Source organism: Protopterus annectens, chromosome 6.part1 (assembly GCF_019279795.1).
Source record: "Protopterus annectens isolate FY-2018-M chromosome 6.part1, PAN1.0, whole genome shotgun sequence".
NCBI lineage: Eukaryota > Metazoa > Chordata > Ceratodontiformes > Protopteridae > Protopterus > Protopterus annectens.
The window spans coordinates 271,847,691-271,861,111 of NC_056738.1; the positions used below are offsets into that span (position 1 = coordinate 271,847,691).

General features: G+C 38.8%; 1 protein-coding gene across 1 annotated transcript in view; it reads right to left on the reverse strand.

The window, feature by feature from the left end:
- Positions 1-13,421, reverse strand: part of LOC122805507 (transient receptor potential cation channel subfamily M member 2-like) — a 914,064-nt gene that overhangs the window by 26,185 nt on the left and 874,458 nt on the right. Inside the window, exon 26 of the mRNA XM_044075701.1 lies at positions 9,574-9,670. Within this exon, the coding sequence (XP_043931636.1) occupies positions 9,614-9,670 (57 nt within the window). The 3' untranslated portion in view covers positions 9,574-9,613. The remainder of the gene's footprint in view (positions 1-9,573; positions 9,671-13,421) is intronic.

Genomic DNA, 13,421 nt, shown 5'->3' on the forward strand with positions numbered 1-13,421 from the left:
TGCCAGTGTGAGACTTGATCATACATCTCTGTCATGGTTTAATAGTTACTCCTCCAACAGAACACAAGTGATAAAATTAAAAAGCATTGACAGTTTCCCATACAATGTTAATACAAAACCTAGCCAGTGTGAGACTTGATCATACATCTCTGTCATGGTTTAATAGTTACTCCTCCAACAGAACACAAGTGATAAAATTAAAAAGCATTGACAGTTTCCCATACAATGTTAATACAAAGCCTAGCCAGTGTGAGACTTGATCATACATCTCTGTCATGGTTTAATAGTTACTCCTCCAACAGAACACAAGTGATAAAATTAAAAAGCATTGACAGTTTCCCATACAATGTTAATACAAAACCTAGCCAGTGTGAGACTTGATCATACATCTCTGTCATGGTTTAATAGTTACTCCTCCAACAGAACACAAGTGATAAAATTAAAAGCATGGACAGTTTCCCATACAATGTTAATACAAAACCTAGCCAGTGTGAGACTTGATCATACATCTCTGTCATGGTTTAATAGTTACTCCTCCAATAGAACACAAGTGATAAAATTAAAAAGCATTGACAGTTTCCCATACAATGTTAATACAAAGCCTAGCCAGTGTGAGACGTGATCATGCATCTCTGTCATGGTTTAATAGTTACTCCTCCAACAGAACACAAGTGATAAAATTAAAAAGCATTGACAGTTTCCCATACAATGTTAATACAAAGCCTAGCCAGTGTGAGACTTGATCATACATCTCTGTTATGGTTTAATAGTTACTCCTCCAACAGAACACAAGTGATAAAATTAAAAAGCATTGACAGTTTCCCATACAATGTTAATACAAAGCCTAGCCAGTGTGAGACTTGATCATACATCTCTGTCATGGTTTAATAGTTACTCCTCCAACAGAACACAAGTGATAAAATTAAAAAGCATTGACAGTTTCCCATACAATGTTAATACAAAGCCTAGCCAGTGTGAGACTTGATCATACATCTCTGTCATGGTTTAATAGTTACTCCTCCAACAGAACACAAGTGATAAAATTAAAAAGCATTGACAGTTTCCCATACAATGTTAATAGAAAACCTAGCCAGTGTGAGACTTGATCATACATCTCTGTCATGGTTTAATAGTTACTCCCCCAACAGAACACAAGTGATAAAATTAAAAAGCATTGACAGTTTCCCATACAATGTTAATACAAAACCTAGCCAGTGTGAGACTTGATCATACATCTCTGTCATGGTTTAATAGTTACTCCTCCAACAGAACACAAGTGATAAAATTAAAAGCATTGACAGTTTCCCATACAATGTTAATACAAAGCCTAGCCAGTGTGAGACTTGATCATACATCTCTGTCATGGTTTAATAGTTACTCCTCCAACAGAACACAAGTGATAAAATTAAAAAGCATTGACAGTTTCCCATACAATGTTAATACAAAGCCTAGCCAGTGTGAGACTTGATCATACATCTCTGTCATGGTTTAATAGTTACTCCTCCAACAGAACACAAGTGATAAAATTAAAAAGCATTGACAGTTTCCCATACAATGTTAATACAAAACCTAGCCAGTGTGAGACTTGATCATACATCTCTGTCATGGTTTAATAGTTACTCCTCGAACAGAACACAAGTGATAAAATGACAAAACATATTCTCCTCTAGTCTCCCTTCATCAGAAAGAGATTCCTCAGGGATCCATCCTCAGTCCACTGAGTAAACAATTATTTTAAACAATTTCCACACAGTCATGACACAATTGTGAAGTATGTAGATAACTCTATTAAGTACTTGAAAAGGTGCATATACATGAGCATCTTATAGTTCAGTCCACTGCTCTTTAAAGTATTTGTAAACAATCTCCACACAGTCAGCAATCATGACACAGTTGTGAAGTATGTAGATAGCTCTATTAAGTCACAGTCAAAGTCAAAGAAAACTTTATTGTCATCCAGAACTACACAGCAGCATAGCTGAACAAAATTACAATGCTTCATTCTCAATGCAAGAAACAGTTACACATATAGACAGAGAAAAATTAATACAATATCACAGTAGAAATTTAATAAGTAGCAATTTGTAAGTAAAGTAGGACAGCAGTGACCCACACCCATCCCAGAATAGGAGACATGGAAGACAAGGAACAATATGAAGGTAATATTGTCAAAGTAAAATTGAAACAATAGCAGCATATCTATGATTAGACTGAATTATTGCACCGTTTATATATTGCACTTTACAGTCCTTCAGTGTGTAGGTGAGCCACCTTAGTATTGCACTTGGTTATTGCACTTCCATAAAATAAGCCACTTGATAGGCTAGTTATGTAACAGAAGTCATGGTTTGTTTTTCCAAAGAGTTCAACAGTCTAATGGAAAGAAACTGTTATTTAGTCTGGTGGTCTTACAATGCAGGCTTCTGTATCTCCTGCCTGAGGAAAGGTGAGTGTACAGACATTTGGCAGTATGTGTTGGCCCTGTTGACACACCGGCATTCATGTAGATCTTCCAGAGGTGTAATGGAGGTGCCAATGATTCTTTCTGCTGACCTTACTACTCTCTTGAGAGCCTTCTGATCCTGATTGTTACAGTTCCCATACCAGATGTAATGCTGTTGGTCAGAACACTTTCAATGGTGCCCCTATAAAAGGTCTGAAGTGCTTAAAAAGGTGCATATGCATGGGCATCTTATGGTCATTATAATCACTTATCTAGTACCGTTTCGATGTTCCTATGTTCCTTTCATGCTGGTTGATTAGCTACTATAAAATCTCTACACGTATTGTACTTACCAATACCTAGTGACCCATGCTGCAGTTGACAATGGTTAAATACAGACTAGTTCATGTTTCTGGTTAACACATGAATACATTTAAAAATAATAATAAAAAGAAGCTGCTTGCTGTAGTACAGAATACCTTGCAACAGGTAGAAGTGCACTGGCTGTCTTTCAAGTAATCGTGAGAGAAGATAGTTGCCAAACATATTAAAAGTGGACGCATATGAAGAACACTGAACAAGTAAAGAAATGGCATCAGGTAGCAGTGCACAAAGCTCTGTAACAGACAAGCACCAACATAGCAGCAATAATTACAAATAAGTAGCGGAACTTCTTTATTAATATCCCAGTATATTACTTGTAGTTTTCTTGCATTGCTTGATACCAAAAGTAAAGAAACAGAGTAAAGGAATTATTTGATAATAGGTCTCAAGACTCTGAATCAAGGCAAACATGTGTGCTTGTATTGTCCACTGAGCTTTAGTGTACTGCAAAGTGAAACATATTGAGTGATATAATTAAAAAATTCTAGTAGTGTGCCTAGAAAATATTCCTGTCTCTTACAGAATGACAAGAACAGCGATGACACTACATATCTTACCAACCATAATGCATCACTTTCAGGTGGGAACTTTTTGCTTTCCTATCTGAAATTTGTTTGTGTCCTGTTTTGTTTCTTCATCCACAGCATATATTAAATGCAAGATTATTGAACTTTGAAGTTCTAAAGTATAACCTTAGCCCAGAGGATGAGTGAATTTCCATGGACTCTTTTAGGCTACCTAACCTCTCAAAGCCTTTGTTTGCCATTTCATCCCCTCATACATCTCTCACTCTCTTTTTCTCTCTGTGTCTTTCTATCTCTGTTTGTGTGTGTGTGTGTGTGTGTGTGTGTGTGTGTGTGTGTGTGTGTGTGTGTGTGTGTGTGTGTGTGTGTGTGTGTATGTGTCAGTGCATCTCGTACAGTTTACATTTAGCCTGTACATGAACAGCAGCTCAGATAATGGTCTCTCCATCATGAAGCATAAAACAAAACAGAGCAATCACCTTGGGAAATATGAAAGATCCCTTCTTTTTCTTACCTACCACCATTATTTTTCAGCTATGTGCCTGTCTACATTACTTGTTTGGCAAAATAAATACATCTTGATCCAAATCCTGTTAAAAATGGAAATTTTAGTTTTGGGGACACATCAACAAACAGATCAACAAGTTGATTAAAACTGAGTCAGGTCTGTTAAGAGTTTTTTTTTAATCTAGTTATCATTTTTTACAGACAAAACAAAAATGTTTGTTGTCTGTTTTAGTATACTGATTTAATTTGCTTCATTTACTTTAACAATTCTGTAATATTCCCAGACCAACTAAAAAGGCTAGTTTGTGGATTTCCAGCAGCTTTCAGATTTGGGGGTCTTGCTAGCTACTACACAAGCACAGCACCATTCTTCTACCTTTATCATACCTGCTTACTTCATAAACAAGATTCCAAAGAAAGCAAACCTTTGAAAATATCCGGTGTCTGCCAATAAGCGGAACAATTCCAAAAGACAACTCTCCAACTTTAAAAAGCTTGTTTAATCCACATAACGCCAACCGGAACACACTATAACATCCACTAAACACAGGAACAAAAACGCTGACATGTAACTCAACGGACAAGACAAAAAAAAAAACGCTAAATGCAGCTTAGCGCTTTCAACCAATCCAATTTGGTCTTCTTCAGAACTGCATGTAGAAGCATTCAAATCCTTTATATTAACTTTTTGGCGCTAAAAAAACATAACAAGTCTTAAAGGTACATCACTAAAAACTATAAACTTTTACATACATTGCATCGTAAATTCATGTAGTGGATGTTATAGTGTGTTCCGGTTGGCGTTATGTGGATTAAACAAGCTTTTTAAAGTTGGAGAGTTGTCTTTTGGAATTGTTCCACTTATTGGCAGACACCGGATATTTTCATACCTGCTTACTATTATATCCCCCCAACCTCACAAATTATTTCATAGCTTCCAGCCCAGATGTCAGCACAGAAGAAATATCTGTTTTATCTTTGTATAGTGTCACTACAGAGCAATTACTTGCTTGTATCTAGATGTCTTAAGAACTATCTATGTAATATAGTTTTGTAAAAATGTTTTCTTGTTAGTATCTTAAATGTATCTGCTAGAGTTTTTCTCCCAGGGCTTCTGTTGAACATGAACTTTGCCCAGTCAGACTTTCCTGGCCAACAAAGACAACTAAATAAATGTATCCCAACCCTTAGCACATTAATCCTATTACTTTACACAGCACTCATACAAATACTTTTCTCTGTCAACCAAGGACTGACTGGACTTTTACTTAAGGTGCTGATAGACCATGATATAGAAAGCTACAATTGGGTCTACAGTCATAATCAATTTATTTTGTGTTCGAGAAATGGATCTCAAGAACTTCACATCAAGACTAGACTGAAGTGACATTCGAGGGGTGAATTTTGTGATTCTATGTCAGGAACACATGACTAATGAGTTATGATCAGAGTGATCCAGTCATAGTTCTCTTTCAATACATGGAGCTTTAGCTGCTCCAGTGTACTACTAGTTTTAGAGAAAAATAGCATAGAGTATTTTCCAGCTTTGAAGTCCATGAAACACTTAGAGATGCCACACAGACAGTTGCCAGAAGCTCAGCACCCCTCTGATGAACTAACATTTTAAAAGCTATTAGACACTTTACTCTGACACAATGTTGTGTGTGGGTGTACGCGTGTGTGTGCGTGTGTGTGTGTGTGTGTGTGTGTGTGTGTGTGTGTGTGTGTGTGTGTGTGTGATAGAGAGTGAAGGGGGAGTGTTTTACAGCTTTTTAAGTTGTTTTAGCTTTCACAGCTGTTCTGTGGTGGCCAGCACTTTCCACTAATAATGATCTAACATAAGGCTAGAGCTTAACAGGAGTGGAACGGGTTCCGGCGTGTAGCTCTCAAGACATTTCCCTGCAAACTACATTGCCGAAACCAAATGGCTGCAGCAGCAATATGCCGTAGAGCAATGTGGTTGAATAGCATAGCCGCTGCAGCACTAACCTATGCACAGAAATGTTACAACTGGTGGCGATACTTACAGACAGCTGCCCAGCTGTAATCTAGTAGGGATGGCCGTACTAGATGTGTACCACAGTCCGTATCCTCATGTAAGGAATGCATTTATTTTATTATTTATTTATTTTATTGTCAGACGTGTGACAATGCCGGAACTCCAAATATTTGTGTACCATTTAGCTGCATATTAGCCACGCAAAATGAAAATGTTAAAAAGGTTAACAAAGTGCTACAGTTACGGATGAAATTTCTGACAGTTCCATGCATCACTTATATAGCAGATCATAAAAAAGAACTGTACAAGATAGAAGAATCAGATATTTTCTATAAGTATATTTAAGATATTGTGGGATGGATTGTTCTGAGGAGGAGGAGGAGTTTCGGGCTGTGAATTAGTTATATTTGTGAGAGCAGTACACAGTGGTATGAGTGAGTTAATCTAATGACAAAAATCAAGAAGCAAACAATCATATATAAGTAGTTTGTCATGCTATTGAGTTACTTGTATGCCATATAACCTTGCAGGCAAAACAAAACGGGTCATTTTCTCATCAAAATTATAATGTGCAAGAAGCAGGACAAAGTGGCACAGAATTTTAAATAACAATTCGACATTTTAAGATCCTTTCAGTTTCCAAAAGTATGTTGTATCCAGTCTCCCAGAAAGTAACATAGTAGACAATGGCATCAGGTAGTCAAGAGTAGGCTTTGTCTGAGAGGTTTAGTCTATTTTATTAGTTTTATTTTATTGTGGACATAGCTAAACTGTTGGCCAACAGTTTCTGTGAAAACTTTATTCCCCTGTCCCCACCACACGTACCACATAACATCCCTACCACCTGTCCCCTACCTTGCATCTCTAAAGAGCAGGTCATAAATGCCCACTCTAAGCTCAAACCCGCAGTATCTATGGGACCTGATAACATCCCGGGCTGTATCCTACATGGGCTCCAGCAAGAATTAGCAACACCATTGGGTACTCTTTTCAATCATAGTCTAATCACCAGTTTTGGTCACATGACCACTGTTATTCCCTTGCACAAAGGTGGAGCTTTCACTGACCCCCAGGAAATATAGCCCTATTAGCCTGACTAGCCCTATCTGCAAGGCCATGGAGCAAATCATCATGGATCTTATCAACAAAGACATAGGTAATCTCCAAACACTTGACCCTACTCAGCTTGGTTTTGTCAAAGGGAGACAGCCTGTTAAATATGGTGAACTTCTTTGAGACAGTCATCAAGGCTCTGAACGAGGGGAAATTTGTGCATACAGCCTACCTAGACTTAACCAAGGCTTTTGACACTACCCCCCCTCTCAGGTATCATTGACAAACTCACCCAGCTAGGTATCAACCCTTATATCATTAGATGGGTCACTAACTGGTTCACTGATAGAACACATAGGGGAATCCACCTCCAAAAGCAGACCTGTAACCAGTGGTGTTCCACAGGGATCGATCCTAGTAGAACCTCTATTGTTTGGAATCTATTTCTCCAAAGTACAAGCAAAAACTAAAGGTCTGTGGCTGACAAAGTTTGCTGATGACTGCAAACTGGGAGCGGTAGAATCTCCTAATGATGTCAACATCCTACAAGAGGGTCTTACACAAACAAATGATTGGTGCCAAAGTCATGACCTTAAACTCAATGCAAAAAAATGTATTATCATCCCTTTCAGTCAGTGCAATGTTTCTGCTAACTACCACATCAATATCAACATCCTAAATGTGCATACACTGGTGACAGACCTGGGCACACAGTTTGACAGTAACCTTACCTTTGATCAGTATGTCTCCACAGTGGTAAGAATGTCATTCTGTATTGCTCATCTCATAAGTAAGGACATTGCCTCCAGAAAAAAAGAAGTTATGATCTCTCTGTACTCTTCCCTCAGCAGGCCAATAATTGAGTACAATGCCCCTTTTGATATGTATCTTTCCAAGCACCTGCAGCAATTGGAGAGACCACAAAAGTTCCTCACAAGGAAAATTCAAGGTCTTCAGCATCTGTCCTATGTGGATCATCTGGAATCACTGTCACTTTACTCTGTTTCATACAGACTACTCAGAGGTGATCTCTGCCTTCCATATGAGGCGATCTCTGAGCCTGCTTTATTGGAAATGCTGCATATCCGCAAGTCAAATGGTACATGAGTTACTCACTCTAAAGACCTTAACCTGTTATGTGACATTAATAGAACCTGCTGGAGGGACAGATATGTCTCACAGTGGTTACCACACCTTTGGAACAGACTCCCACTTCATGTCAAACAAAGCACCTCATTAGCCCTCTTCAAATGCAGTCTGGATGATTGGATAGATAACCATAAATTCACCTCAGAATTCCACCTGTGTCCCTCTTGGATAGGGGCAATAGGTGTTGATTGTGGAAATAAGGGTAGAACTTGGCTAGGCTTGTAAGGGTCCTAGGGCCTTTAGCCTAGTAACTTCCTATTATCCTATTTGGCATGGCTTATTAAAACAAATAAAAGAAAAACACAGTGAACAAACCAAAAGAACACAGCAGACCTACTGTCAATAATTAAGCCAAAACTAATAATTCCCTTGAATAGAGTAACCTCTCTGTGAGAAAAAAAATGTTCTTTAACATTCCCTTGGCTATCTAAACTCTATCCTTATATTACAGCATCTTGTTTTTGTGTCACTTTTTGTAAAAGGTGGTATGTACACTCATCTGATTTCTTTCAAGTACTTAGCAATTTACATAATTTTCACCTTCTTTACTCCAAGGTAAATGTGCTAACTTGTTTTATCTTGTGTTTATATCTATACACTTATGTGGATACCAGACTTCATCAAGTGTTTAAGATGGATCCCTGCAGTCCTCTACAAATAAGTAGGGCAATGTCTTTATTAATCTTGCATACTTCCGTGCATCCCAATATGTTATTTGTAGTTTTCTTGCATAGCTTGATGCCATTTATGTCATTGGTCATGATCATGCTAAGTTCACACTATCCTTTTTTTGTTACTAGTTCTCATATAACTGTTGAGGATTTAATAACCTTTTTTTCAGATATAGTCTCATCCAGTCATGTACCTGCTGAAAACATACGCATAAAAATGCAGCAAATTACTTGACTGCACCTTTAGTTGCAAACTTCCCCAAATCATTAATGTTATATATTGCCACACTTATAATCACCATTTCCACAAGCCTCATTAAACTGAATAAAGCAAAGCTATGCTATGCTATGAAACTGGTTATATAGCTTAAATTATATCAGATATCATCAGGCTCAAAATAATTTAATTTGTACAAAATCAGTTAAAATATATTTCAGGGTGGGAAAGAGCAATCATAAGCTTAGTATGTTGAACACATCAGACAAAAATAAGACAATTCATTTAACAGGCCTTCTGAAGTAAGCATCTTTTTGAGTCATTATGTTGAAGTACTTTTTACTGTTCAGAGGTAATTTATATATTTCCCATGCCAACCTGAGAAAAAGAGGTTTTGTAAATATCTTTATATTCACATTCCACTTTTAATGCACTGAGACATCTCTCCAAATGGTTGTCTGTCAAGAGAAATAGTTTGTTTCTGATTTCCTAGATGGATTTAAGAAACACAAATTTCTCCAGTAAGATTCCTCTAGCCCTAGCTGTAGACACATGTATTATTCACTAAAAGGTATTTCAAAGCATACACACAAACAAACAGTATATGGTAGCATGGTATGCATTACCTTCCATAACTTGGATAAGTGTACTGTTTCCAGAACTATTTCATTTTTGTTCCATGCTGCTTAAGATCTTCTTTAGGATTTCATTAGTTTCTGCCACCTGCACATAAAAGAATATATAGCTTATTATATCACAGTCCATTAAACTGTTACAATCATGTCAGAACATGAGGAGAAATTCTTAATCTCTACATTTCCCTTTTCAGCTAAATAAGCACATGTAACTATTTAGTTTCTCTGTTTTATTCAGTTATCTTCTATATTTTTGCATCTATTTTGTCTCCCTTCTGCCTGCCTATTATCAACCCTCCAAGATCATTCAGCCCATTTGTTCCCCAAAGGTTGAACATCAATTATGGAGGTCATCATTTATACAGCCATGGGAATTTTTTCTACTTAGATCCTAACCCTTCCCCTTGCTGGATGATATGGGCAACTGCATCACTGGATGGGCCTACTATGTTGTCTGTCTGCATGTGAGTGCTCCTCTGTATTTGGTTTGGTTAGTTAAGCCCAATTCTCCAGTTACAGTTGTTTTACCTATGAGCCTCACTTGTATGTGATGAAACAGTGATAAGACTACCAGTCCCTCCCACTGGGAAAGGCAAAGCAGCATTTGCCATACATTCCTACTCTTCCCTGCCTTACTCTTCCAGTGTCCACCTATTAATCAAACGTAGGCTGTCAGGGTCATAGCCAGAGATTTATCCCTCTAGGTCACAGACCTTCATGCATCTGGTGAGTTATTTAACCTGTATTAGAAAGCTTTAAGACGATTTTCTTAAAAGGTACTATAAAATGGCACATACAAGATGGATGCACAGTGATCAACAGCTTAATGTCAGTTCTCCTGGTGTGAAAAAAGTAAGAAATAAGAGCCAGTATATTGTCAGCTTAAGTAAAATTCAGTTTCTGACTAGTAAGTACACTTTCGGGTTGCCAGGAAATAAGAGATTCAGAGAATCTGAAAGAAAATCAATCAGAAAAGGAGAAGAGAAAACACACCAGCTATGAAGAATCCTGCAGTATTCAGCAAAAAGGAGTTCAGGCTTCAGTTTTGGTACAAGAGATGGCTTCCAGCAATTTAGAAGAAAAAAAATAAATCAAATGTACTCAAAGGTGATTAAAATAAATGAAATACTGAAGGAGTATATCAACACAAATAACAAAACACTGGAAAAATAGAAGAAGCTTTAACAAGTTATTCAGATAACCCAAAATTGCAAAAATCAGAGTACTGAAATGAAGAAAAGGCAGTTTGAGACTTCTCAAGAAGTGTTTAAAAATAGTAGAGTTAGAAGATAGGTGAGATTTTCTGCTGTACCAGAGAAACTGGAAGGAACAGACCGTATTAATTTTATGAAAGCACAAGCAAACATCTGGGCATTATATTCCACAGTAGGATTTGTTAATTGAACGGACACATCAAATGTATGCTCCAAACCTGGCCACGAGAAAGCAGCCAATACCTGTATTAGTAAAGATGCAATCATACAAGCAGAAGTGAAAAGTATTAAAACTTGGAGACATCAGTGTTTCTGGAAAAAGATTATTCACTTTACACCTGTCTACCTGATGAATGCCTGATGAATCTGGGCATCTTGGGGAAATGCAGCAATTGCCTCATGTACACAGACAACCCTCTCCTCCTACCACCCAACACTACAACCTGTGAGAGATGCACTTATATAGCCAAATTGGAAGCAAAGCTCTCTTCACCCAAGACTGGACTCGGCAGTCAAGAGGAGAAGGTAAACCCTTGCACCACACCACACTCATCACATAGTCCCTCAAAACATACACCACCAACACACACATAGAAACACAAAACACACACCTACATTCGTGGATGCTCTCAATAAAAACCTGTCCAAGCATCAGGGACATCCAAAGTATAAACGCAAGCAAACTCCACCCCCCAACACAACCCAAATGACACATAGCCCACAAACTCAGTGTGCCACTTAACCACAGTCCATAAGGCATAACAACGTACCCAACACTCTAGTCATAGGTGACTCTATAGTCAGGCACACTGATGTTCCACTCACTAGACTAAACAAGGAGAAAGTTACTGTCAGCTGCCTGTCAGGTGCCAGGATCTGCCACATAACGCATACACTCAGGTCACTCCACAATAAGTACAAATATGACACTGTCATTGTCCATGTTGGTGTGAATGACCTGAGACGTACCTCCCTGGACTACATGAAAAGAGACATGGAGGAGCTCTGCGATCTTGTATCCTAGGCAGGTATGACCCTAACCCTGAGTAGCATCCTGCCATCACCCAGAATGATACCACAGTACAAGGACAAAATGACTGACTTCAACAATTGGCTAAGCTTCTTGTGTCATTCTAAGGGGATCCAGTATTTGTCTGCCTGGGATGACATGATCGACAGTCCATGATGCTTTGCCAGAGATGGCCTGCACCTGTCACCTTTAGGATTCCGGATACTGGCTAAGGCTCTTGCCACCCCTATAGTGCCTTTTTAGGCAAGGTCCAAATGACAAATTCCCCACCGTAACAGGTACAAGCAAGCAAAATCTGAGGGTAATGCTACTCAATGCTAGAAGTCTAAACCTCAAAATGCACTCACTCGAGGCACTCCTTAAAATGGAGAACATTGACATCTGTGCAGTGACAGAGACCTGGTTCAAAGCTCCAGAGAGCACCCCTGCATTACCAGGCTTCAATTCATACCACACCTTTCGGCCACCTAACCCAGAAAGAAGTACTAAAGGCGGAGGCGTGTCCATATTCATTAAGGATATCCACACCTCCAGGCTAGTTGCACAGCATAATGCATCCGAGATTATCCAAGTGCAACTAACTCTGGGCAAGACCGCAATCCAAATTGTAGCTTGCTACAGACCCCCCACCATGCCCCAGGATTCACACTCCTCATTTCTTGATACACTGGAAAGTATTAGGGTACAACCCAACACCCTAATAATGGGCAATTTCAACTACCCCACCATTAACTGGGAAAACTACTCATGTACCAACTCTTTTGCTCAACGTTTTCTGGAATTCATAAATTCCAACGCCTTGGATCAGCTTATTCAGACCCCCCACCAGGGGCAACAATATCCTAGACCTGGTCATTACCAACATGGGAAACCGGTGTTCCACACCAGAGGTCAATTCCTCGTTGGTCAGATCTGACCACAAGCTAATCAGCCTAAACATCGACATCCCACCCCTAGCCCCAATTAGGGAAACCATTGTAAAATCTTCTCCAAAGCCAACTTCACACTTCTTAAGACAGAAGTGGCAAATTTCATGACACCCATGCAGACGGACAATAGAGGTATGACTGCTGAATCCTACACAAATGCACTTTATAAGCACTTACACGAGTGCATGGATCATGCTATCCCTAATAGAACCAACATGTTGTCCTCCAAAAAAAGGAAGCCAATCTGGTGGTCCTCTGCCATAAACAAACTCTACAACAGAAGAAAGAAACTGTTGCAAAAAAGAGTAACATCCCATGACTGGAGGAACTCCCTGGTCAACCTCAGTAAGAAGCTGAGATCCCTCATAAAATCCTCCAAAACTAGTTACGAAAACAAAATTGCCACTGACTCTAAAGACAACCACAAAGCATTCTATAGCTATGTCAAGAATCTAAATGGGAACACTCAGATCTGCTCTGAGTTACAGCACAATGGCACTAAATATACAGAACCAACTGATATTGCCAACATCCTAGCAGATAGGTTCAGTGCTAACTTTACCCCCCCTAGAGGGCCCATCTCTATACCGGAAGAATGCAAAGTTCCTATAATCACGGCTGCACAGGTAAAAAAGACACTCTCCAAAGCCAAGAACACAGCATCCA